This window comes from Peromyscus leucopus, chromosome 7 (assembly GCF_004664715.2).
Source record: "Peromyscus leucopus breed LL Stock chromosome 7, UCI_PerLeu_2.1, whole genome shotgun sequence".
Lineage (NCBI taxonomy): Eukaryota > Metazoa > Chordata > Mammalia > Rodentia > Cricetidae > Peromyscus > Peromyscus leucopus.
In genome coordinates this window covers 23,519,283-23,546,282 of record NC_051069.1, presented here as the reverse complement: position 1 = coordinate 23,546,282, position 27,000 = coordinate 23,519,283, and the positions used below count along the sequence as shown (strand labels likewise).

General features: G+C 47.0%; 1 protein-coding gene across 2 annotated transcripts in view; it reads right to left on the bottom strand.

Annotated features, from left to right (window-relative positions):
- Positions 1-1,327: 1,327 nt before the first annotated feature.
- Positions 1,328-27,000, bottom strand: part of Ttc12 (tetratricopeptide repeat domain 12) — a 44,025-nt gene continuing 18,352 nt past the window's right edge. For both annotated transcript variants that reach the window (XM_028864874.2, XM_037207514.1), the window contains exons 8-22: positions 23,942-24,013; positions 22,472-22,532; positions 21,820-22,008; positions 20,708-20,777; positions 19,623-19,711; positions 17,047-17,215; positions 10,983-11,075; positions 9,101-9,161; positions 8,300-8,437; positions 7,746-7,844; positions 7,223-7,291; positions 5,904-6,005; positions 4,585-4,684; positions 3,328-3,553; positions 1,328-1,489 (exon numbers count right to left, since the gene is read on the bottom strand). In XM_028864874.2, the coding sequence (XP_028720707.1) occupies positions 1,414-1,489; positions 3,328-3,553; positions 4,585-4,684; positions 5,904-6,005; positions 7,223-7,291; positions 7,746-7,844; positions 8,300-8,437; positions 9,101-9,161; positions 10,983-11,075; positions 17,047-17,215; positions 19,623-19,711; positions 20,708-20,777; positions 21,820-22,008; positions 22,472-22,532; positions 23,942-24,013 (1,614 nt within the window). In that variant the 3' untranslated portion in view covers positions 1,328-1,413. The remainder of the gene's footprint in view (positions 1,490-3,327; positions 3,554-4,584; positions 4,685-5,903; positions 6,006-7,222; positions 7,292-7,745; positions 7,845-8,299; positions 8,438-9,100; positions 9,162-10,982; positions 11,076-17,046; positions 17,216-19,622; positions 19,712-20,707; positions 20,778-21,819; positions 22,009-22,471; positions 22,533-23,941; positions 24,014-27,000) is intronic.

Below are 27,000 nucleotides of genomic sequence, written 5' to 3'. Positions count from 1 at the left end.
CTACCTATTGGCCATGTAGCTTTTTATTAGACCAATCAGGTGTCTTAGGCAGGCAAGGTGAAGCAAATGGAACACATCTTTACATAGTTAAACAAATGCAGCATGAACAGAAGTAAAACACCTTTACACAGTTAAAGTGATATTCCACAGCATAAACAAATGTAGCTCATCTTTGACTAGTTAAACTAATATTCCACAACACACAGTAACCACTGTGGGCAGGTAGTAGGGGGCACCATTCTTGGGAGCTTTGGTTTGGAGATTCTTGTCTTTTACTGTACAGTGCAGATCCTGCCTTTTTGCTTGAAATGGTTCAATCAATGATTGCACCGAGAAGCCAGAGAACTGTTATTTATTAAACCTTTCATTTTGGAGTCCACAGGTGATCCTGGCTTTAGGAAAAGGAAGCAGTGTCTTTAGGAATGGGCTAAAAAGGAGTCTGAGGTCAGTAAGGGACATAAATGTACACCATTTGGGTTTCAGTAAATAAGACCTGTGTTCTGTCACTGGAAGTCCGGAACCATCTTACATAGAAAACAGGGCACTTGTAAATGCAACTGGATGGTAATGGTGACCCTCAGGCCCAGGACTGGAAATAGCTCCCCAACAGGAAGCAACCTCTTACCACTCAAGCTACTGAATTCAAAAGCCCATGCCACAGTTGCAGCTGGGATTCAGGGGCTGCTGACACCCTGGTGCTACCATCAGTCTCTTAAGGGGCCGAGAGTTGCAGGCAGATGTGAAGTGTCACTGCTGATGTTCCCCTGATGTTTCCCTCAGGATCTAGTTCTCCCCTAGTGGTGTTGCTACAAGAGCATCTGGGAAATGATGTAGAATATTCCTTTACACTGTGTGAATATGTGTCACTGTGGTTGGATTAATAAAGAAGCTGACTGGCCCATAGCTGGACAGGTAGAAGTTAGGTAGCACTTGCAGAAAAAAAGAGAGCAAGAAGAAGAGTCATCTTGGAGAATCGAGAGGAGACTGGGAGAGAAAGAGATGAACTTGCTGTGCTAAGAAAAGGTGCCACGCCATGTGGCAGAGCGTAGATAAGAAATGCGAGTTAAATTAAAATGTAAGAGTTAGCTAGTGATAAGCCTGAGCTATTGGCTGAGCATTTATAATTAATAATAACTCTCAGTCTGGTTATTTGGGAGTGGCTGCTGAGACACAGAGAAACTCTGCCTACAAAATGAGGCTTTTGGTTGGCTGGTTTCTGGTCTCAGTAGAAAATGAAGGAGCAGTTCAGAGGCAAGTGATGGATGCTAGAGTGAGCCACCCACTCTCTTCTTCCTGGTGAAAACCTAGCAGATGTCACATTCTGGAGTGAGTATTTAAAAAGACTTTATTAGCAGAGCAATAACCCTGACACATGGTTGTGTGTTCACAGACTGTATACAGACACTGTGTCCCTCAAGAATCATTCATGTGTTTCATTGTAGAGCTGAGAATTTCTATCCCATGAAGCTCTCGAAGTTGGGCAGCAAACCTGTGGTAATCAGGACACAAAATTCAGGTCAATACACATCATGGTTCACAGTCACCTTCTGCAGATTGAGGCTGGCCACAGACATGGGCCATATCATTCTAGGTAGAAAGGGGAAGTAACGGTGGCACTGGGGAGCCCTAAAGATCAGAGTTAGGTAAGTTGGCTCTTGGGGAACCCACATAGTACTGGAAACACTCTTCTGGAGTGTCAGGTGTGACAGGCTGCTCAGATGAAGCTGTGCTCTTGGGAAATCCCTCTATCCCACCCCAGCAGGTTGCCACTTTGAACTCACGATAGCTAATGTGCTTCGCTTTCTATGGAAGAAAGATTTTATCTTTTTCTTCCACTTGATCAATCAGAGAGAGCTTGAAAGGGATTTCAGTGTCATCCAAACCTGCCTTCTCATTTTTCCAGGGGGAGGAAAGAGAGGTGTGCAGCTGTGAGGCAGGAGCCATACCCAAGCCTATTCTCAAGGTCTCCCCCACTTCTATCCAAGGGCACAGCTGCTGGGGAATACCCCAAAACATACACTGTGGGGTGATTAAAAACATGACAGATCTAGGACAGGAAGCAGAGCTACACGGGAACCAATGAGCAGAGTTCAGGTGCAAGTCCCTGGCCCTGGCTTGCTGGGCGGCCTCGGGGTGCTGTTCTGCAGCTCTGTCTCTCCAGCCGGAGACTGAGCTGCACTGGACAGTCCTCCATTTGCTTAGACCCGGGTCAATCAATCAACCAGCCAATCATTCAGCAAAAAAAATAGAAGTCTATTCCAAAAAATAAAGAAAAAGACGAGAAGCTAAGCATGGCATTGCACACCCATAATCTCAGCGTCACTGAGGCAAAGGCAGGAGGATTGTGATCAACCTGAGCTATAAAGTGAGTTCCAGGCCAACTAGAGAAAACAGAAAAAGAAGGGGGAAAGGAAGGAAGGAATGGGGGAGGGAGGGAGATAGGAGAAAGAGACAGACAAAGTAAGAGAGAGAGAGGGGAGAAAGAAAGGAGGAGAGAGAGAGAGAGAAGAAGAAGAAGAAGAAGAAGAAGAAGAAGAAGAAGAAGAAGAAGAAGAAGAAGAAGAAGAAGAAGAAGAAGAAGAGGCAAGGCAGAGACCTGGGCACAGATGGAGAAGCAGACAGGATATGTTATAGTTTGGATATTGAATGTCCGTACACTAAGGCCTTGGTTCTGGTCCATGTCATAAGGTGACAGACCCTTTAGTACATTGGGTTTAGTGGGAGGAATTTAGGTCATGGGTGTTCCCAGAAGGCGGTTGGGGAACTGGGCCCTCTCTGTGTCTTTCTTGGCTTCTCGGTCACCGTGAAGTGGATGAACAGCCCCATCTCTGCCGCACACACACAACACAAGGCTCTGTGCCGCAAACAGACCCAAAGCAACAAGGAAGCGGAGACTGAAGCCTCTGAACCCTCAAGGCAGGAGAAATCATTCTTTAAGTGACTTTTTAGGTATTTTTGTCACAGTGTCTGAAAGAGGGAGAGAGGAGAGATGGTATCTATGAGAGAGAGGAGAGAAGAGGAGTACACAAAATAGAGCAGCTTGAGGAGGAACGGAATGGCAAGAAGATGGCGGTCATATGCATGGGACCAAACCCTGTGAAAGGTATTCCATTTCTCAGGCTGGAGGTTGTGATTCCCCCAAAGGACCCTTCTTCCAGAGACACAGCTCACGGGGACCCCTACAGGCATGGGGTCCCCCTCCCCCACCCACGGGGAAGGCAGGAGGTACCCCCGTGGAGCTCCTCACACAGTGCTTGGCTTGCCCCACTCTTTCTGGGACGTGACCACCAGCTTGGGTGGCCTGGCTCAGTGGTGACCACCACAAACCTGGGCTCGGCTGTGCACAGCTTCCCCAGAGCGATGCCTGCATTCAGCTGCACGGCTGTCTTCTGTGAGTCACTGCCTGCCAGCTTCAGCAATGTTTGTACAATGTCCGTCTTCAGCAGGGAAGAGGCAGCACTGGGCACCTCCATGCAGTTGCCAAGGCAGAGGGCAGCGTTGCCCACCAGAATTTCATCCTCCGAGTCAAGCAGCATTATCAGAATGTTGAACTCTACAGGGAAATATGGGTACAAGGAGCAGTTCCAATGGACAGCCTAAAGAGGCTGCCCAGGGGGCACGAGAGGCCCAAAGGCTAGACGGCAAGCTTCTCCAGAAACCTGGGAAAATACGTGCTCTCTCCTTGTGTCCCTGCATTGTGGTATAAAAGGATTTTTGTAGCCTGAGTGGTGGTTTAATCCCAGCATTTGGGAGGTGGAGACAAGCAGTTCTCTTTGAGTTCAAGGCCAGCATCATCTACATAACAAGTTCCAGACTAGCTAGAGCAACAAATGAGACTGTCCTAAACATGGATTTGAGTGTCAGAAAAGTCTGTTCTCAAGGTGCCCCACATTCTACATCACCTGCCAGCCTGAGCAAGTGGCAATGTATCTTTTCAGGAGGAAAGTTCACCGCATTCAGTTAGTCATCTTCAGCGTACTGTGAGGAGGTGTGAAGAATATTAGGAGGCTTCCTCTGCTGGGAGCCCCCCTCTATGAAAACTACAGAGGATTTAGGACTTAAGTTAGATCATGGGAAATTAGAGCATTCTTTGGTGATATGGTAACTCTGAAGCCTCTGAATCTATCTTGCGAATGGAGAGACATCCAGCACACTCCAGGTTAGCTTGATGAAGCATTCTTAATGAATGAAGTTGAGCTCAATGCTTAAAGTCCCCCCCCCCCCCCGTTCTCTGATAGGTGAATGTGCTTTGTTTCCCCTCCATCCATGAAGGAGGAGAGAGCTGGTGCTAGGCCAGCTGAAACATCACCATAGAAACAACTCCAGGTTAACTTGGGGGAGGGGAAGGCGTTGTCCAGCTTCTGCCCTATGATCTTTGAGCTGCCTGGCATTTTACCCAAGCACAGCCAAAAGGCCAAGGAACCACTTTGTGATGGGAGATGAACTGACATCCCGTTGTGTAAACACTACAAGGGGGTGAGGCTGCCTGAGTGTCTCCTCCCTCCTCAGCCAGGGTTCTCTTTGCAGCTCCCAGGGTGGATTCCCCACTGAGGCGTGGTCTTCATTAATGAAACTGTCACTTACTTTTATCAAGTCTCATCACCTCTTCCCGAGCTGGATGGTAGTTGTTTGTGCAGACAGCCAGTGTCTTTATGGCGTGACGCGATGCAGTCTGACCGCCCATCTAGGATTCAGAACAAAATCAGAAAAGCAAAATCAAGGTTATAACCATTCTTTCTAGACACCTCAGTGATCATCATAATAGTGCCAGTGGCCTTCCTGGCTTCTGTAAGATAATTAGGTGAAGCAATGGCACTAGGTGAGCAAGGATGGAGTGTGACTTGTACCCATCTGTCAACCTAGCCCCATTCCCAAGGTAGAAATGCAGGCTTGTCCACTGTACACCTCACACCACTGGGAGGTTTTATGAGAGACTGGCTTCAATAACGGTGATGTATATATAAACACCGACTGTTCAATAGCAGATGTTTCCCCAAAGGGAAGCAAATGATTCTCCTGGGTCCTTTGGCCTTTGGAGAACAAGGGTTGACAGTCTTTGTGAAGAATCATTCACTGAGATCATTATAAGAGGTAATAATTATGCAATCATAACCCTCAATATCAGGGTCTTCAGGATGTGTGCGTGTACATGTGTGCATGCATTCAGCAGTCTCTGGCGTAGTGCCAGAAGCTGTAGCAACAATGTCAGGCAGTGATCAAGTATCAGCCTTAACCGAGCTCCTCCACTCTGGCCCCTTGTCATGGGCCCTAGTCAGGCAGCATCTTCCCTGCTTTGGAACTTGCTTCCTGTCCTGCTCGGCCCAAGGTTTTATACTCCTGCAGCATTAACACGGGTGAGCCTTGCAGCACGTGAGTGGTATCTGGAGGCAGCAGCCTGACAAGTCGCTTTGCCTTTCCAGGTGAATCTAGTTCCTCTCTTGGGTTCGCTGCACTCCTTTCATTTGGGAAATTCCAACAGCCTTTGGTCCCATGACAACTCCGCAGCCTCCATAGCTCACAAACGGAGTTACAAGCAATCCACTCCAGATACGGACAGAAGGTACCAGGATTCCACGAACAAAATAATTGGGCTAAGAAACCTTGCGGAAAGCCATCCAAAGCACCTTGTGCAAGGACAGAGACTGCCTGTTTCAAAGCTGGGCTTGGAGGGCAAGCAATTTTTATCACTGTAGCTGAGGGACCATTTACTTATTCATTCAGCAGTTTTTTTGTTGCTGTTCAGGGCACAGTCCAGGTGGACAGGCAGGAGAGGTTCTCTAGTCCGGCGGCGGGGATAACATCTTGGCATGTTAAGAGAACAAAGCCCACTTTTAACCTGCTCTCTTGAGCTGAATAGCTATCTGGGGACACATAAGAAGCAGTAAGCGGTAGAGTCACTTTACCTTCAGGAATTTAATCATTTTCTTCAGCACCCCTGCCCTCAGTGCCTCCTCCACGATGGTTAGAGAGGAAGAAAGGGTCCGGCTCAGGACACCAGCAGCTCTCTGAGAGGACACAAGAGGATAATGAAACACCCCTTCCAGAAATGCTCACGACCTTTAAAGGTTAATGGGGAGGAGTTTGGTTAGGCAGAAGCAATCATTAATATTAGAAGCAAAATCTATTGCTTGATTTTTGAATAATATAACGGCCAAAGAACACATAGTAAACATAGTTCTTTTTTTAATAAGCTTGCTGGGTAGGCAGCTCAAAGGGCTAGAAATACTGCTTTCTGGCACAGAGGCCCAGTGTAGTTCAGCTTTACTCAGGGTCAGACAGCTCAACCCTGAGAATCAATCCTTCCTGGGTGCCTCCCAGACCTCAGTATCAACAGGGTCCTCATTTGAAGATGCTCCACTTCCAGGACCGACCTTTGGAGTTTTCACTTATCTTTATCTTTCCAAATTTCTCTTTTGGTTCAACTTCCTGGGAGACTTCATTTGCTTTATTTCCCAGCTTTCATTTCATTTAAAAAGTCTCAAAATTATAATTATTTATTATTGTTGTGTGTGTGTATTTGTGTGTGTTAGTGTGCTTGTGTGTGTTTGTTTATATGTGTGTGTGTGTGTGTGTGTGTGTGTGTGTGTGTGTGTGTCATAATGCTCATGTGGAAGTCAGGTCAGAGGGCAACTTGGGGAGGTCTGAAGCCAATCCCTCTGTCTGCAGTTTTTAAAGGGCTGTTTTCTGACACCTGTCCTGAATGTCACCTTGTCTGTCTAGGTTTTAGGTCCTGCACTGATGGAAAAATGAGTAAGTGAAGAGTGCATGTTAAGACGGTGGCCAAAGGCCTCCTGAGTCATGCTAACACTCTTCTCCGTGTGCACTGCCCTGACCACAAGACTGTCTTCGGTTTTCCTAGTCCAGTGTCGGAACAGAGTTAAGAAAGTCATTCCAGCATCAGCCTCTGAAGGGTCTCTTGAAATACTAAAACATTGCATCCCCTAGTAAGATTCTGGACTACAGCCAAGGGATTCTTAACTTGGGTTCCTGGACTCTGCAAGGTTCACATGTGCATGTACGGGGAGCAGTCACCAAATCCTCTCAGATTGAAGGCAAAATTTGTCATTTGTGTTTGTGGGCATGACTTTGAGGAGTCCTACCCACACTATACCTCCGAGTTATAGAGACTTTAAAGATGGTGGCTGCAAACAGGGTGAGACCTATTAACATGTAAACAGCACTGGAGCAGGAAACTGTTAGTCCACTTTTTGGAGACACTTACTGTCAGGATTCCTCCATCCTGGCTGTTCAGCAGAGACATGCACTTTTGGCTCATCTTCACGGCCCACATCTACAGACATAGGGAAGGGGGGACATTTTAATAGCCCAGATAGTCAGAGTCCTCTAGAGAGTATCTTCTAAGCAATCAAACAGAGCCAGCCACTCCTTCTAGGAACCATAACACCCATGTCCATATTTCTCCCCCAGGGGATCCTTTTCTTGCTCCCATATCTGTCTCTTCTAGTTCTGGACAGTGATTCTGGAGCTGAGGACAGATTTCATTTGACTCTTGCAATGTGGCCCCTGGGAGGCTGAGCATGTCCTGTGCACGTGGACAGCTTTCTGAATGAAGACACGAGTGACATTGGCCCTCAGCAAAATGACAGAGCATCCCTCCAGCCCTCCATGTCCCCAGACTGCTCCTGTTCAGGGCCACATGCTTCTGTTCACTTTGTGAATACGTGAACAAGCCAACGCCACGTGTCTGTCCCAGGGCTCCAGGGAGGGTGATGAGAGCACTGTACCTCAGAGATGAAGGGTCCCTCAAGACACAAATTCATGATGAGTCCTAGGAGGGTATATATGACCTCTTTGAATAGGTCCATGTCCTCCTCACACTTGGCCTGGAAACAAAACAAGGTAATCAACCATCTTGCTGCTTTGTAGCTCTTCATGGTCTTCTCTTCCCTTAGACAAGTGGCTTGAGACATCCAATCTCCCTATACTGTCAATATCATGGACTTGGAGGATGGTAGAAGCACAGACACCAGGTTGAGGAGTTAGCATCAGTTTAGGAGCAACAGAAGGTGTCTCGGGCACGTTGGTAGGGCGCTCTGGCTCAGCAGGCCCTGGGTTTGCACTGGAAACTGGGCTGCGGAAGTGGATGATCTGTTCAAAATCTCTCTAGGGTCAGGGAGACTTAATCTAGAGGACTTTGGAGGTCACCACCCCACGAAGCCCACAGCTCTATCAGGAATAAGCCAAAGGGGTCCTAGTTCCTGGGGAACAGAATAACTAAAAGAAGCCAGTGGCCCACAGGAGGAGAGGAGACCAAGTTGAAATAGAAAGGCTGTGATACCAGGAGGTTCAAACAGGCATCCCGAAATTCCTCACAGGCCACCATGTGTCTTCGGGCAGTAGGCTCAGCACTGATGTTTCCCATCAGGGCAATGCATTGGCAGAGGGCTGAGGGGTTGGTTAACATGGGTTCTCGCTTCTGCAAATGAATTCAGAGACAGTGACATCTCGACCAGCAGATAATGATGCCATAGGCCTTTCTAGAAGTGTCCCTTGCTCATCAAAAGGCTAGGAACCAGACATCTAGCCTAATGTCACACAGGGACATCATTGAAGTCACCCTGGTCGCATGACGGAGTTACACACTTGGCTTCTACACCAACCAGCTGCAAAATGTTGGGGTGTGGTTATGTTCCCCGGGGTGGGGTGTCTCCTGGACTTTTTATGGCTTGAGAGACAGCATGCTCCCCAAAGAGAGCCCTTGCTTCATTTCCTCACATTGCTACCCTTGTCCTGATGGGGGTGATTTCCACCCAGAGGGCAAAGCCACCCCCTGTCCCGGAGACACTACTTTGTGCTAAGGAGGACTCTGGTAGAGAGCAGCTCCCTCCCCACGGTCATCTAAGACACAACCCACACGGAGGAGCATCCTTCCCGCTGCAGCCAGCCCTGTCCATAGGCCACTTCTGTTTGTCCTTCCTGCAGCTGTTTTAATAACCGAGAACTGTGTAAATTCCAGCTGTGAATAAATGACTAATCAAGCTGAGAGACGGCACGAGCGCTGGGATGTAAATTGTGCTTCAACAGCTCTGTCCTGGCTAAGAAGTGTCTGCCATAGAGGAGAGGACTTGGGTGTGCTCACCAGAACACCTGTTAGTGCGGGGAGGACACCTGGAAGGTTGGCCCGGAACCAGACTTGGAATCTGTGGAGAGAACATCAGCCAGGATGATTTTTAAGTGACATAAAATACTATACCTGGATGCTCGAATCCCAGGTGATGTCTCCGAGAGCTACAAACAGGGCCTGTGTGACTTACGGTACACACTATAATTCATTCTGTGTGCCTAAAATGAAAAGGCACTGGTTCTGTCATGTAACTTTAATTTTTCTAAGATGATGTCAGACTGATCTTTGGTGTCAGACAGCAGGTCTCAGGCACCAGCTCTTACAAGCAGTAGCTAGAACTCCCAGGCTTCTGTCAAGTTGACTGTAATCCTTCTCTTTGCTCTGGGTTTGTGTGTCCCACATGCCAAGAGCAGGTGGGGAACAATGAACACATGTTCACCCATCACAGCCGCTGAGAAGGCCCAGACACATGTCACCCCATGCTGGCGTAGCATTCTATGCTTCCAGTCCCGCAGCTGGCCCCCTATGAGCACATTAGCTCTTTCTTCCGTGACTACTTCCAGGCAAGATTCACAATGGGTGCAATGAATGCTTTAAAAGCTCATAAGAAATGACTTAAGAGCCAGGTGGTGGTGGCGCATGCCTTTAATCCCAGCACTCGGGAGGCAGAGCCAGGTGGATCTCTGTGAGTTCGAGGCCAACCTGGGCTACAGAGTGAGTTCCAGGACAGTCATAAAGCTACACAGAGGAAACCCTGTCTCAAAAAACCAAGGGAAAAAAAAAGAAATGACTTGAGAATTTATAACAATTCCAAAAATCTAGGATTTTTACCATCTTCCCCCAGCAGCTAAAACCAAAACAAATAGGCAGGAAGACATAGCTACTCAGTATTACTGACAACCAACAAGGAGGCTACATTTCCCTGTTCCTTCCCCTCTACTTGCTCATTTACATTCATTCAATACAGATTTTCTGGCAGTTATTATAAACCAGGCACTGGCCAAGAGGCAGGAAGCTTTTCTGACTGCAAGAAGCACTGTTTTCAGTAGCCATCCTCCGGGTGTTTGCATGAGATTGGTCCCAGGACCCTACGAATACCAAGGTGTGCAGATGCCCAAGTCCCTTACATAGAACAGTACAGTATTTGCATATAACCTATGTATAACCTCCTGGGAACTTTGAGCCAGGTCTTGTTGGTGGACATTTGGGCTTTACCCAGCAGGTCTGCAAAGAGGATGATTGGATCCCTGGCCTGAGTATAGGTGTCTGAGATGGTCTGCACTTGGCTGTGCTGGGGGGAGGTCTTTTGCTCCACCCCTTGGCATTCCTTTAAAATACCCTAGGGCAGAGACTTTTGAGGCCCGATAGATTAGGATCCAGGCCCTCCTGAGTCTATCCTATATTTTCTATCTTTTCCTTCCCTCTTCATTTCTAACTAAGTCTCTTATCCCTCATTCCTCAAGAGTCCCTGGGGTAAATAAATGTGGGGGCTGGTCCCCTACAATGTCTCAGCATTTGTAGCTATGGTACTGAAGCAATATAAAGTGCTATGTAAATACACACTCTGTATTGGTTAGGGAATGATAAGGAAAGGGGTCTGTACACGTCCAGTACAGAGACTTTTAGAAGCACTTTTGATTTGTGGTTGATTGAATCCACAGGTGCAGAATTAATAGAACCAAGGGACAAGTGTGTGTTATGGCTACCAGGCCCACCTGGAGGGACTGGGATGGGAGTGGATGGCTATGGCCCTCTGGAAGCCATCCAGGTCCTTACTCTTTTAATGCTCTCCTGGAGATTTGTTGAGTCTCTGTAGTTGGTGGCATTTTTCAAAGACCACAAAGCTTAACACGGGCTGAAGAACTGTTGATGTATAGAAACAAAACAAGACCATTACCTTTCTTCTAGAGCCAAGTCTGTGAGGAGTCCGATGGCTGTGTTGGCCTTCTTGTCTGAGAAGTCAAGGAAGGACAGCAGTGCTTCACACAATCTGCAAAGAACCGTGAAAAACCCCACAAGACTCTGAATGGGTCGTCTTCAAACTCTCAGCAACCCTTGTAAGGACTCCAGGAAAGCTCAGAATCCGGGGAAGGGAAGCTGAAAGGATGGACCCACCATGCCGGGTTAGGACGCCCAGGTCCTTACCCACCCATAGACACCATCCTTCAGGGATGGCTCCAACACTCCATGTGAATTCTCAGGTTGCTAAACAGTTTTAATGTAAGTTCTCTAATTATCAGACACAAGCTTGGAAGGAGTTTCTGGTGTTCTGCCCTGTGGCTGTGTCTTGGTCAAGTTCATTAACTTGGATGACATCTATATGGCGCACTTACTAATCTACTCATAACTACAGTGGGAGGATCCCCTAATAAGACAGGTGATGGAATAAATATTTAACAAGATCTTGACAGGCTGCTGAATTTAGCAGATGGATTTAATAGAGTTAGAGTCCTCTACTGAGAGCAGGAGACTGTAAGTGAGGAACAGAGTTGAGAGACTCACTTTGGTTACTGATTCATGCAGAAAAGAGTCAAGGGTTTTGAGATGATTGTAAAGAGCGTGTGGGAAAACAGTCCAGTTCAGCTGCCAGACAAAGCTGTGAAACCTCAAGCTGCCCAAAGAGGACTGACTGTTAGACTACCAAAGGTGAAAGTTATGAGTCCCCTCCAGCAAAAGGAGCACCTCTGGCATGGTGGCACTGTGCTCAGGACCTAGCTCCTGGTCTACGGTGACATGTACAACAATGAAGGAAAGCATTAGGAACATGCCAGAACAGACTCATGCGAAGGGCCTCAGAGTCTACCTGGCAGGAGTTGTTGGGGGACTGGAGATGAAAAGGCTTCCACAGTATATGATGTCTTGGCTCCATCACCAGAGAATCGTGACAGTTACGATTATTTATTCATTCAAACAATTGTGCTAAACTACCACTGGCTACTGTCCAGGCAACGAGCTGCGTTCTAGGGTTACAGAGATGAAACAAGACACTGTTCTGGCATTAGCAAGCTTGCAGGCCAGTGTCAGGCACATAGAGACAGGACAGAGCATGTCAGACAGAACACCCTGAGAACACACAGCAGCTCATTACCATTACTTCTTAGGATGCAAGAGGGGAATAGGGAGCAGGGAGGCAAGGGAACTAGACAGAATCCAGTTCATGACGGGCCTTCTAGAGTCTTCGACAAAGTTTGCATTAAACTCCCAAGGTCCACCTTCTCCAAAGTGTGATGGGTAGGTGACTTTCTGGGTGATTGTGGTGGGGATAGGGTGGGGCACAGATTCCTAGACTACTCTAAACTTCAAATCTCTGGGTGACTGCACTTTAGCCAAGCCCCAGGTGACTCCTAGACACTATATCTCATGAGTTAGGAAGACAGTCTTACAGGCAATGGAGAGTCAATTTAGAATTTTAAGTAGGAAAACAACAGACCAATGTGCATTTTAGAAACATCTTTTTGCTGGTTTAATGGAGGCCAGATTGGAGAAGGTAGGACACAGGGACAAAGAATCCCACCAGGGAGATGTGTGGCTGTTCTGCCAATAAAGGTCATGGGACTGGGCTGTGGCAGTGGCAGGATGAGGGGTACTATGAAAAGGAGGAGGTATTACATAGACTGAGAAGGAATGATGAGAGACCGAGGAGGAGGATGGCAAGGGTAACCCAGGAGATGCCAATGAGCAAGAACTGGCAAGCTACTGTCTTGTGATTGTGGTGATGGTGGGACAGGACAACTCTGGAATTCTTAGGCAGATGGATAGTTGGATGTCCTATTTGAAGACAGGAAATCCAGGTGAAAGAGACAGGGCCAAAGAACCACATTTTATCTGGTATGCTATTCAGAGACAAGGAGGCAGGATCTAGTACTAGAGGGTATTGCCATCTAGCCCTTAAGAGAAGACAGTCTCTGTCTCTTAAAGTCCAAGACAAGAAAACAGCCACTGTAGGATCTTGGAGTCCCTGACTTGGATGATGGCACCAGAGGGGTTGGTATAGGAATCCAAGAAGGAAGAGCTATGGGGGGGGGGCAGTTGTGTGATATTCTGATGACCATGGTATGGTGTTCAAGAAGGGTATGGTCGAGAGGACCAAATGCCTCTGGGCAGAAGGATGACAGCAAGTCAGGAAAGAGCCTATGGGTTGGATATTTGGGAGTACAACAGGCACTCACTTTGAAGGGATAGAATCTGTTTAGCAGATTGTTCTGGGAAGGGCTGAATCACCCAAGGATTGGTATAGAAAGTAGGGTGCTTGAATTGGAAAAGCCTAGTGTGTGGCCCCTAATGCTGGGAAGTGGGAGAATTTGATGGTCTCTTCAGACCCTCCATAATCTGGGCTGTCCTTGGGTCAGAGAGCCATGGGATAGGCAACTCATAGTCAGGCTAATTCTGGCAGTAGCTGGGTTTCCTGGGGAGGTGACTCACATCCTCATTAGCTGGGAAGACCTCCAGTCTCTGAACTGTCTTAATGCTGGCCCAGGTCAAGTGGAAACAGATACAGTGAAAATGCTGGGTCTTCCCTTGAAGGGAACGTGTATGGATGGACTGGGTTGGGCCACTGCAGAGGGGCACCCATGCTGGATGGGGATGGGCTAGATGGTGTCTAAAGCTCAGGTGTCCTCAACCTTCTGCAAATCCTCAACTTCCTCAAGAGGGTACTCTAGTGCTCATCCATCAGAAATAATTTGCTTTGGAGTTAGTCCAAATTCCTCCTACACCAATTTAACTCTGTTTTCTTGGTCTTGAAGATGAATGCTGCTGATGAACCTGAATAGCACCAAGGACAGACAGCAGTCAGGGTCATCCTGGTTTAGCCTTAGGAGACATAAAAATAAGCTCCCTCACCATATGACAAAACACTTCTAACCGTCTCATTACCTACAGAGGACAGTGTGTCCCTTTCACCTCATCTTGCTCAGAGACATGTTTCCTGCTCTTCTGATGAGCAGTTGCCCCAGTGGATGGACTACAGTTTAGAGAATGGGCTCATGGAGCCAATCACTTCACTACTGTCCCAGCTTAAGACCTTCAACAATCTACCCCAAAGAGAGAAAAAAGTGATCACTAAAACATTATTAGGTTCATGTCCAGTGTCAGATATGGATGCTGGTGACTCTTCTTACTGTGGTGCCAGTTGTTAACTGGCTAGCCTCACAGTCACCACGTCCCCCTACCATCCTGCCTGACTCTGCTACAGAAGCCGCCAGTGTCTTCCTGGGTAGCCCAGGACACGATCTACCAAACCAAAATAAGCAGTGGCTTTTCTTAAGGGAGAGGGTAAATCCAGTGGGTGCTAAGCTGTGTTAGACAGGGATATGAGGCTTGGCATAGCACCAAGGGAAAAGGAAAGGTCAAGAGGAGGACAGTGACCTTGACCTTGGAGTCTTCAAGCTATGGGTTGTTGTGCTTAGTCTTTTCTTATTATGTGGGAAAACATGCCGGACTCTATCATGCTTAAGCTCCTTTTGGTCAAATTGTCTGCATAAGGCAGGAGAAAGATCTAAACTTCGTTTGTTTATTTTTGGAGGGCAGAGGGTAGTACACTGAGGACTGAACCCTAATATTTACTAGCAAGGGCTCTAGCATGGAGCCCCATCTTTTAAAAGGAATAAGGAAGTGGGGTAACTTTCACACTTCTTTTAATAAGCAATTACTCTTGTTTACGTGTATGTGTGTATATGTGTTGCATATTTGTATGTGGATGCTCTAGGAGAGCAGAAGACGTCAGATCTGCAGCTGGAGTTATGGGTGGTTGTGAACTCCTCAATATGGGTGCTGGGAATTGAACTTGGGTCCCCTGCAAGAGTAGAACATGCTCTTAACTGCCAAGTCATCTTTTCAGCTCTCTACCATCCCTCTTAAATGTCATTCTAAGTGTGCAGTACAAATAAGATAATGTACCTTTCCCAGGCCAAGAAAAAAAAAAAAAAAAAAAAAAAAAAGAATAAAAAGGATTCAACTCCAGACTGTGAGAATCTAAAATCCCAGTGCTTCCTACAAAGTGGGAAGTCTGTTCTTGCCAGTTGACATCTGGGGAGGAAGGGGACCTGTATCCCTCTGTGAGGTGTGCACTGCCCTGCTCTGCTTCAAACAATGTTCTTTCAACACAGAGAACCAATACTGAGGATGGACATTAGCAAGGCTCGTGGGCCTGAAAGCAATAAGCTGAGGTCTCCCTGCTGATCCAAGAGTAGGCAAGACTGTATGCATCAGGATAACACAACTGCAAGAGTTCAAGTTGAGGCTCTGGCTATTCAAAGACAGCTTGTGGCGAAAGTCTTAAGACAACTATGGCTATAGCAGCTCAGAGACGAAGGATGGTTTAAGTGGAAATAACATGTGCTGAAGGGACTGAGTTAATGGCTGCAGAGTCCCCTGAAAAGTATCAAGTGCACTGGGAGACGTTCACTAGCAATCCACCCGCCTGGCGGGCAGAGCTTCTGGGTTGCCAAGGCTTTTCCTGGAAGCCACTGGGGCTCTGACTTGATGGAAACAGGGAGATGGAGACCACCTTGTCCTTGGCACACAGTGGACCCCTCACTAGAAGGATGGGTGGGGGGGCTCAGCCTGGTCCAGAGAGATTTTGCTCCTTTTCTTACAGAGGACAGAGAGCAGGAGGAGCTGGGCTCCAGGGAACAAGCCCCAGGCGACGGCAGGCTGATGTGGTCTTGTTATTTGCTGTAGCATCCCCTGCCCACTCTGTGAATAGGGGGCACCACTCCCCTAAGTTATCACGGGACATAAAATGATATGGCAGTGAAGAAATCTGGCAGATTAACCTCTCTTTTAAAGTTACTCTGACACGTTTGCAAAGCAGGCCACAGTAAATGCTGTTTCTATCAGGTCAAACCACATGAAATGGCTGATGTTCAACCTTTCTGATCTAAAAAAAAAAATGGCATGTCAATTTCATATGGTCAAATTTATAACCAGAAAATAAGAAAGCAATGTCAATTGAAAAATAAATAAAATACAGTGCTTGCCACACAAACCTGAGGACTGAGTTTGATCCGCAGCACCCCAGAAAAAGTGGATCATGGCAGCACACACTTGTGGTCCCAGCACTGAGGAGGCAGGGACAGACAAACCAGTGAAGGTCACTAGCTGGCCTGCCTTGCCTAACCAGGGATCTGATCCTTGTGATAGGGATATATCTCGACAAACAAATTGGGTGGCTCCTGAGGAATAACACCCAAGACTGACCTCTAACCTCCACAAACATGCATATACATGTGCACTTGTACACACAAGTGCACCCACATACATATGTACACCCCCTCAGTACGTGCACACACATACCTGTGCTTATGCACACAAAGACACAACACATATATCTGTCCTTACACACTAAATAAATTGGCAATAAACAAACAATTAAATAAAACTAATTGTTAAAAAGCTGAAAAGCACAGACAGAGTCACTGTGGTTCAGGTAAGATGTTTTAGAAAATCCTTTTAGGAGTCATGCATACACTATCCCCACGTGTCTCAGTCTTTGAAAAAGTCCCATGAAAAAGCTTTGTTGTATTAAATTACACTCTCCCATTTCAGAAATGGCTGAAGGACATGCAAAACAAAATGCCAGTATTCTGTCAAACAGGAGAACAGAGGAAAAGCCAGGGGAGGAACAGGGTGGAACCTGGCCCGGGTCTAACAAGTCAGAAGCAAGTGCTCCATTTCAAGGCTGGGTTCCACGTCTGCCTATGGAGGTGCTGCCCTGGCAAGTTCAACGGTCTCTGCTTGGTGCAGAATCAAAGTTGGGTGTGGTCCTGAGTTCAGCCAGGAGCTTGTCGGGTCGGGACACTCTGCTGTTAGGGTTCCCCTCAAAGGCTCTTTCTGATACTGTCTTCCATGAAAACTCATGACAGCCTGGTGGGAACCAGACACCAGAGACAGCAGGAGGGAGGGGCAGCTTGACCTTGTCTGCACAGTGGCGACCTGAGGGGCCTCCAGCACAGGCTTACCGGGTCAGGTCGAGGTGCCTGATGACCTGGGTCCGGCCATTCTCGGTCTGGGTGAGCTGCAGCAGTAGAGCCAGGCTCTGCTGCCGAAGAACCGTGATGCTGGAGGTCATGAAGGAAGGCAGCAGCTTGGCCATGTCGGGGTGGGTCACAAGCAGGCGCTGGTTTTCCTCTGCAGAACACAGGCGTTAGTCTGCCTTGAGCGGCCACGACAGTTCTGTCACCCACCACCATTGTAGGAAGTTGGCTCCTCTTAACGTGACTTATCAGAACTGGACTCCAGGGTCAGCCTTCCGTGTCTTGAGTATGTAGAGTGACATCCTTTGCCAGTCACTCACTCCTGTGGCCTTCAGCTTCCTCATCAGTAAGATGGGGACAATGGCCCCACCTGCTAGAGTTTTTAATGAGGATTCACCGAACCACTGCTTGGTGGTGCTAGACAAAGGCTGGTTCTCCTAGACTAGTTACACTCTTATCATTCTTATGAAAGCTTTCTCAGTGGGTGGAGTATGGAAACACATGAAGGAAAAGCTTTTGGCTTAACTGGAATATAACCAGAGCATCAGCCTTTAGACAGTGGCCAGAGCAAACCGTTTGTATTCTTCCTAAGAAACGACGATAGCACGTGAGAAGTATACCTCCATTATATCGTGGACCGCGAGCCTTCCCAGAGACCTAACACTGCAATTCAATGACACTGAATTTTTTTCTTGCTTTGTGTTCTCAGCAGGCATGTGGGAGTAGAGAGGACATGTCAGGAGTATGAGAATAAGGAATGAAACACATTAGAGCAAGCTGGAAGGATGCTGTCATGGTTTGAATCTGAAATATACTCAAAGGTTCCTGTGTTAAGGTTTTGGCTGCCTTGGCTTCTGGAAGTAATGATTCCCAAGGTGTGGTGGTCTGAATTCAAGTGGCACCCATAGCTTCACATATTTGAATTCTTGGTCCCCAGTTGGTGGAACTGTTTGGGAAGGATTAGGAGGTGTGACCTTGTTGGAAGAGGTGTGTCACTGTGGGTATGCTGAAAGTAACCTCTCTCTGACCCAACAATATGCCACTGATGTGTTCTCATGTTTCTGCTTTTGCACATTCTCCGGCTTCTTCAAAAAATGGCTTTATATTTACTGAGCTGGGCATGTCAGATTCCATGAGCCTGAGACACAGCATATGCATACCCCAGGTGACAATATTTTTCATTAAAAGAGCATAACTTCAAGGCTCACAGAAACATAAGTATCTGGGTTATTTTGCCTGATTCACAGGGAGTAAACACAGCCACCAAATTCTGCCTTTCTCACCTTCCTTCAGGAATCTTGGTAAACACATAGGCCTGAGTAAGGGACTTTGATAATTCTTGTTTTTGGTGTGTGTGTGTGTGTGTGTGTGTGTGTGTGTGTGTGTGTGTGTGCATATCCATGTATGGGTGTGTGTGCATATGGATGGAGGCCAGAGGATATCTCACATGTCATCCTCAGGCGTAGTTTAAGGCTTAGGGACTTACTGACCTCATGAAATAGGCCACACTGACTGACCTTCCAGCCCTAGTGATCTACCTGTCTTCACATTGTAGGCATGCAGCCACTCCTGTTTTGTCTTTTTCTGTTGTTGTTAATGTGAATTCTGAGACAAACTAAGGGGCTTGGCTGTACCAACTGATCCCTTCCAGTAACTGGATTTCCTGAGAGGCTGCTTTTCTACAGTCTCTTTTGGTCCTTCCGCCTACTAAATGAAAGGAGATGGCTTCCTCATACTCAGCTGGTATGGTGCATACACTCTTTGCAAGCTCCACCCTGTCACTGTCCTCATTTCTAGTGTTTCCTGTCCCAAGAACAAACCTATTCCTATGAAATACATTTCTTTGAGATGAAGGAAAAAAGTTAAAATCTTGATATACACAGAAACCACAAAGGTGACTAAGAAAAATTGTGCAAGAACTTAATGATCTCCGGAGGATGCTGTATGAAGAAAGGTAAGAGTTGGCAAAACAAAATCCCTCTGGCATTTTCCTATTTCAGTAACAGATACTAATCAGTGTCCAGAGATGCTGGCTGATAGTCACATATCTCAAGACGCTGCAAGGGGTGCTATGGTCAGCAAAACCGAAGTATTTTTAAATGGATGAGAAAGGAAACCATTTTCATTGCTCATGACATGAGCAGAAGTCATGAGTCTGCAGAGCAGGGAGAGGTGGGGGGGGGGCTGGGGCGGGGGGGGCACCACTCGTTATGCTGACAGTGATCTTGCCCACTCTAGATCTACTCCTGTGTCCTAAGGCAGAGGAGGAGGAAGGGGAGGAGGACAATGAGAAGAAGGAGAATAGGAGAAGGAGGAGAAATAGGAGGAGGAGGAGGAGGGGGAGCAGAAAGAGGAAGAGGAGAAGGTAGGAGTTGGGGAATGAATTCAATATAGAACTTGCTTTTTTGGATTCACATACTTTTTGGAAGGAAAAGGCATGGAATGTAGACACCAATCCTCCCAGGCCCGACCTTGGGGGAGGACTGCCATGCCAAACCACACAGTATGCTCTTACTTCTCGGGCACACAACTAGCAATTGGCAGTGAAGAGTCAGGTTTACCATTGTCACCACACACTGCTTGCCAGAGTTTCAAAACAGCCACACAGAGAACCTCTTCAACCGCGTCTTTCCCTTCTGAGAAGAGGCACCTGGAGAAGACAGAGAGAGTAATATGGACCTGGGGATCAGTCTTGTTTTCTTCTCACTGGGTTCTGACCCTCGACTCATCAGATGAAGAGTCAGGAGAATGTTTTAAATGTATATCCAAACTGGACATGGTGGTGTACACCTTTAATTCTACCCCTCAGGAGGTAGAGGCAGGTGGGTCTTGGTGAGTTCAAGGCCGGTGCGGTCTTTATAGAGTGGCCAGCCAAGGCTATATCATGAGAGCTCTCTCTCTATCTCTATCTCTTGAAGGAAGGAAGGAAGGAAGGAAGGAAGGAAGGAAGGAAGGAAGGAAGGAAGAAATAAATAAACGAGAGAGAGAGAGAGAGAGAGAGAGAGAGAGAGAGAGAGAGAGAGAGAGGCTTATCCACAGGTCACCACCACCAAGGAGCTACCCATCACTGATTCCAAAGTTCCAGATCAAGGGCAAAGGCTGAAAACGCAGAAATGGGTACACAGAAGAGGGAGGACCGCCAAGGGCCATCGGTGATGAGTGGACATGAAAACATCCAACTCATGTCAGGATCCTCAGCCTCCTGGGGCATCCTGGCACAATATGAAATAAACACAGCACACCACGCCCTTTCATGTGGGTCTTGTTTCAGATAAAACTCTAAATGGAGTTATCCAGGACCCAGCTACTTCTACTTCCTTAAATGACCAGAGAATGAGAAATGTGAAAAAGAACAAATAAAAATCTTACAAATGCTGGTGGGAAACCGGTGGGAGTGATGTGTGTCTGACTGGGAAGTATGGAGAGGGCCTGTGGGACAGGCTCACCCTGGGTCAGCTGCAACAAGACAAAAGGCCTGAGGCTCTGAGCTCAGGGTGGTTCACATGCCTTTCAGGGGTCACCCTGCTGACTGAGGAACAAGGACACAGCGTTCAAAGGCCTTGCCTGTGTGGCCAGTAACTCCTTTCACACACATGGCTGTCTGTCTTTTCTTGATAGACATCTGGTTCTTTCCAAACCCCCTTACCTTCTTATGATCTCATGGTCAATGATGGTGCTGAATCCATCATGTGTTCTGAACAAGGTCCGTTCTGTGCCTGAAACAAAACCACAAGAGCCAGCTCAGGATCCTAACTCCCCAGGTTGCCATCTAGCTGATCACCAGATTCCAGTGTGAAAGGCTAAGATCATCCAAGATCTAGCTGGACTGTCACACTCTGAGAAATCCAATCACCATCAGCCACTCAGTATTTCGCAGACAGAGGGACCGCTTAGAAAATGTCAGCATCTCAATTCATTACTCTGCAATCTTCAGAGAGCCTACAGGAGCTATTAAATCTCTGGAAAGAACTGGAAAGGCATCTGATTCTAGGTATTTATTTTGACGCTGTTCCAGGCTCTGAAGAAGAACTTACAATTTCTAAGAAGCTGCTGAGGGGGCCATCTGGGCCACCTCTCTTCTCTACTACATGGGGACCAGAGACTCCATCCATTTGTACCAATGACATCCTGTCACTGAGCAACCAAAGGTGTTTTAAGTTCGGCCATCAGTGTTTACAGGAACTGGCAACAGAATGGCATGCTCTCATTACAAGACAGAAACATTTCCTTGGAAGCTATTTTCATGTTCTAAGAAGCTGTTACCTATAGCTGGGTGATCCCTATAGTTTATCATAGACATTTCTTCTGTTTCTACATAGCACAGGGTGTGTGCATGGTGTAGGATGTTAGAGTGGACGTGGGGATGTAAACAAGACATGTGCACACACATAAGGGAAAAGCTTATAGAATAAGTACACTGATATATTTAGTATTTATATTTACATAAATATAAATAAACACACGTTGTGTGTGGTGGGAGTATATAAGCACACCTGGAACAGCTATACACCAGGTGTGTGTCTTGTGCCGTGTGCGTGGTGTTTACTGCATGAATGTTGAGTCAATGCATTCTCGGAAGAGGACGGGACACGGGTGGAGGTATATTTCTTCCACACCCTCTTTGGCGCCTGTATTAAGCGTAGATTTCCAGTCGACATTTGTAGAAGGGAGAGGATCTTTGTCCCACAGAGCCAGATCCCTGGACCCTGTGCCTTCACACTGACAATGCTCACGAAACCACCCACATGTCTAACTTACAGTCCGTCATCATTTCCGTCAGGATCTCAATGCCGCCTGCGTAGAACAAGGGTGTCTGGTCCGGCTTGGAGAGGGTCTCCAGAAGATTTCTAGTTGTCATCGCTGTGTTCTTTCCAGAATCCAGAGACTCACGGGCTTCCTTCTCTTCGAGATCTGCCTTCTCTCGAAGAATGACTTGATTTAGGTATTCTGGCAAAACAAGCAAAAAAAGCGAACTGAAGGGGCACCCTAACAACCGACGGAACCATACAAACAGTCTCCCCCCCACACACACACACATTTCTCTCCCACCCTTGCCCACTCCCTTCCCTTCAAGGATGGGAAGAACAAAGCGAGAAAACAGTTTAGACTCTTCTTCAGGAAGGAACAGTTTAGGAGCAAAGGAAAATCGAAACTGAGTCTTAAGCCATCTTGGAAATTTGGGGCAATCTAGAAGTCTATGGGGGGAGGGTATGGAAGAAAAGAAATGGGGGCATCTAAACTGGAGAACAGAGGGAAGATGAGCATAGTGAGCCTGCAAACACGGAGGGCTGGGCAGAGCAGGAAAGGCAAGGCTGTGCCCTTGTCCAGGGCAGAGAAAGTCGGGAGGCACCCCAGTGGAGGGCAAAGGAAAACCGGATTTAGATGGACAGCAGCAGCAGGAGAGTCTCACCTTTCACCTGTGTCTGCAGCTTGGGATTTATCTCTGTAATTTTCTGATAACACTCTCTAGACTGGAAAACAGAAACAAGACCTTGAGAGGTGGTCGGGGGTAACGCTGATTACAGTGCAGACTGGGGCATCCCAGGGCTTGGTTCCTTCATTATCTGGTCTCATCTTCCCCCTGTTCCCAGCACAGGAGGCAGCCAGGGAAAGCAGTGAGCTTTTGATATTTTTGCTTGGACTTCTCAGGTTCTGTGGCACTACAGGTACTGTTTCCAAAATTCACTTTAAGAACTTGTTTGTTAAATACAAACTGTGATGAGAACTACCCAGTCTTGATTTTTTTTTTTTTGTGGCTCATGTCTGCCAGGGATAAGAATAATCATAATGTATATGCTAAATTTAGATTTGATATTTGCACCAAGAGCCTGTCAGCTATGCCCAGGGGAGTCAGGAAATCAGCCAAACTGGAGCTTGTGTTGACTGAGACCCAGGGATAGAAGAGAGCAGCCTGGAGTTAGAGGTACAGACTGCGAATCAGTCAGCAAAGGCGCCAGTCACTGAGAACTTAACAGTGAGTTCTTCCTGAGGAAGTGGTTAGACAGAAAGTTTTGAGAAAAAGAAAGACCAGTGCAGAGAGATTTGGGGTCTAAGATAGTGTCAATCCAACACATATATAAGAAATCCCCAGAGAGCATTCAGCCAGTCTCCAAGAGAAGAAACTAAGAAAATAAACACTCAACCATCAAGGTTTATCAAGGCTCCTCTAGAAAACAGATTAAGAATGACGAGAAGAGGGCAGGAGGGATGGCTTAGCAGGTAAAGGAATTTGTCACCCAAGCCTGGCAACCCGAGACCTAAGTTGATCCCTGGAATCCAGGTCAAGGTTGAAGGAGGGAAATGACTCCACAGAACTGACCTCTGACCTCTGTCACGTCATGCTCATGAACACACACAGTAACAAAAAGAGAATGAACACAATAAAAACTATCACATTAAAAAAGAAAAGAAACCCTGTCTCCAAAAACAAAAACAACAACAACAAAAAAAGAGCATTATGCCAGGATAGATGTACATATGTTAAACATCAACATCTTCTCAACCCCAGATCCAACCTATGAATGATTTCTGTCAGGCTTGGTACCGAGGCTCCCATCACCCTCTACCACATCCACCACCATCAACACTGGGATTCACTACGTGATGTCGTAGTGGGTATAAGCATCCATTTGGAGTTAACGAGACTACAAGTGAATGTTGTTGTTGTTGTTCATGTCTTTTCTCCGAGGAAGTTGAGGCCATACAAGCAGAGGGTTCTGCTGGGGACTCCGCTGACATGAGCTCTACAGCTGGCTGGGCTGTCCCGGATTTCATGCAATGTCCTTCCCAACTGCATTACGTCAGGCCTTCGGAAACCACGACAAGGTGGACCAACATCTAACCAACCTGTGAGCTAACTTACACCTCGCTGAGAACTTACCTTGCTGTAGTTCTTCAGGGCCAGGTGGGCTTTCCCCATGTGGAAATAGGCTTTCGTGCATTTTTCATCACACTGTGTGAAAGAGAATGGCTGATCAGATGTTTCAGAGGGTCTGAAGTCATTAGGCACTCCCCTGCCTGCCTAGTTAACAGAACGAGGCCAGCACTTTGGTCCTCAGGACAGCTACCAGAGTTGACAATTAAAGACTTTTCTGTGCATTTGTGAGCAAGCTAATTGCTGCCTGCAAGGAGCCTGGACACATGTGTAGTGAGTAGCCATTCCAGCTTTGCTCTGGAAGTTCCAACCCCCATTGAGGCTTCGGCAACTGTCACGCCTACAAGGCAGGGCCAAGGGAGGCACCTGGAGACCCGAGATCTGGATGGGCCAGCTCTCTCTGTTCCTGGACCCTTGATGGTGGAGGTTGACCAAGCAGAGCTCCAGAGAACACTGCTGGACTGAGATACACCTTCCCCAGACCCCACGACCTACCTATCCCTTCATTTGTAAGTTACCCACTAAATAAATCTTCCTTTTAACTACGTGGAGTGGCCTTAATAATTTCACCAATACACATGGGCATGCTCTCTTCCAAATTAGTGATGCTGCCAGCTATCACTTCCATGTAGAGATTTGCTCAAGAAGTAAAGCAAGACCCTAACTTCAGAAGAGCCCTCAACGTTGGCTGAACGTTAGAATCACCTGGAAGTCTCACATATGTCCTGACCTAGCTGCCCCTGGACCAATGAAATCACTGTCTAATTGGGGTCCAGCAGACAATTTTTCAGAATTTTGGTTAATACAACTGCATAGCTAAGTTTGAGAGTTTCTGCCTTAATAGTGACAGGATTCTCTGGGAAAACAACTATGGTTACCAGTATATCTTAGTAGGTAGTAGGTTCCTTCTTGCAAATAGGCCACAGCCTGAACAATGTTATAGTGCACACTATATTGGTCAATTGTCATAATGTTCTTTGAGCTCACTGAGGAGGAGGCTGGGTCTTGAAGTGGGGTTGTCATCCACTCCATTTCAGACCCAAATATGTTTGTCACAAAGTGTCCTCCGAGGCGTCCTGTCTGGGGATGGGTTGGCCATCCTAACTCTGTGATAGGGGAAAGAGAACAGCAAAACAGCTCACAGGTAAGAACACTGTGCCCTTGAGAACAGCTGGAAGGTGAAGCGTTTCCAGCAGCAGTTACTACTGGTTATCCAATGAGCATACCAATGGAGGAAAAGAGAGGTTGGGGGTAAGGCCAGGGAAAGCTCCTCCATGACAGGAAGCTCTATCGGGAACTCCAGCTGACTGCCTCAGCTGCCCCAGTCAGCTTCTGCTGGATGTTCTGAGGGCCTGGCTTGGTGATGTTAGCTCTACCTGTGGCTATTTTTTTACTCAGATACTCTGCTCTACTTGGGACTCTCCAATCAACTGCCTGCCTTGAAGAGGTTTCTCCAGTCAACCTCTGCAGGATGCTTTTGAGCACCTAATTTGACCTTTTGCTCTCTCCCATGCACTCTCTCCCCCCCCCTTCACTTCCACCATGCTCTCTCTCTCTCTCTCTCTCTCTCTCTCTCTCTCTCCTCTTCCCTTCCCTCCCCCCACCATGCTCTCTCTCTCCCTCTCCTTTCTTCCCTATCTCCCTGCCATGCTCTTTCTCTTTCACCCTCCCTTCTTCTTTTTTTCACTTTGGCTTACTATGCACTTCATTCAAATCAGAATGTTTGGCTATTGTAGATCATTCTTTGGACCACACAGAACAACCAGGAATTCGCATTAGTATCACTGAAGATCTAGATGGATGCCCCCTGCAAAAGGAAGGCTTTAAGTGTGCAGCTAAGGATATACCGTGCATAGAAGGACCCTGCTCCTTCCTGCTCCTCCTCATCGTAAACCTGCAGGGAGCCATCCAGCACAGATATATGAACCAAAATTCGAAACGTCAGTTAATTAACCTTCACTGATTCCTTTATAAGCCAGGTATTGAGTCAGGTGAGACATCCTTCAGGGTTTAGATTTAGAAGGTTCAAGAGGTCCATCTCAGAAGTTTAAAATGTTCCAGGTGAATCAACAATGAAGAATGTTGGTGAGGCCACTAGCTTTTGAATGACTGTTTTCCTTATTTGGGAAGTAAAGACAGTAATTCTCTCCCCCCCCCCTCTCTTTCTCTCTCTATCTTTCTCTCACCATTGGGAGGAAAAAATCATATAGCACTTAGCACTCTGCTGGGTAATATTCCGTCAGCTGCTGTTGCTGTGGTTACAACAGCAACAATACATTTCACAGCAAATGTGATTTAGAGAAAGGCTAAATAATAGTAAAAGAGGGAACAATAAATGCTGCAGAAACTTTACAGGCGTGTTTTTGTGTATAATATTTCCTGATCTATTGCTAAGTGAATGGGAGTCATGAAGAGAAGAAAGAGAGCCCAGGCTGATCAGTCAGTTCCATGGGCCAGGCACTGAACTTCATGGCTTGTATGGATATCTTCTGTGAGCCTCAGAGTGATGTAACAAAGCGGGCCCAGTCATCCCCACCTCACAGACGAGGAAACCATAGCGAGAGAGGGTTGATACTGTGTAACTGGTGCATGGGAGAGACAGAATTTGAAATCTGGCCACTTAATTCCAGGACACAAGGGCTTTAAAAATGTTATCAGGACCGGGGGTGTAGTTTGCCTAATATGCACAAGACCCTGGGTTTAAATCTCAACACCCAAAACGATACAAATAAAGCCACATCTCTTCAGAAATATGCTATGAAAAAAATGAACACAGACTCTACAGGAAATGCTAGCCTACAGGTTCAGTAGAGGGGACTCTAAAGAGAGAGGGTCTAAAACGGAGGAGGCAGTGGGGGAAGGATTTGAACTGAATCTTCAGTGAATGGAAGACTTGAAGGGAGGATGACAGAAAGAGACGGGATGGGTAGATCCAGAGGCATCGGGAGCCTTTATGGACAGCACAGCTGAAATTGAAGTACTGCGTGGGGCTGGAAAGGGGGAGCCGAAAAGACTCCACGAGGAAGTCTCAAATACCAAGTGAGAGGAAGGCGCACTACCAGTGG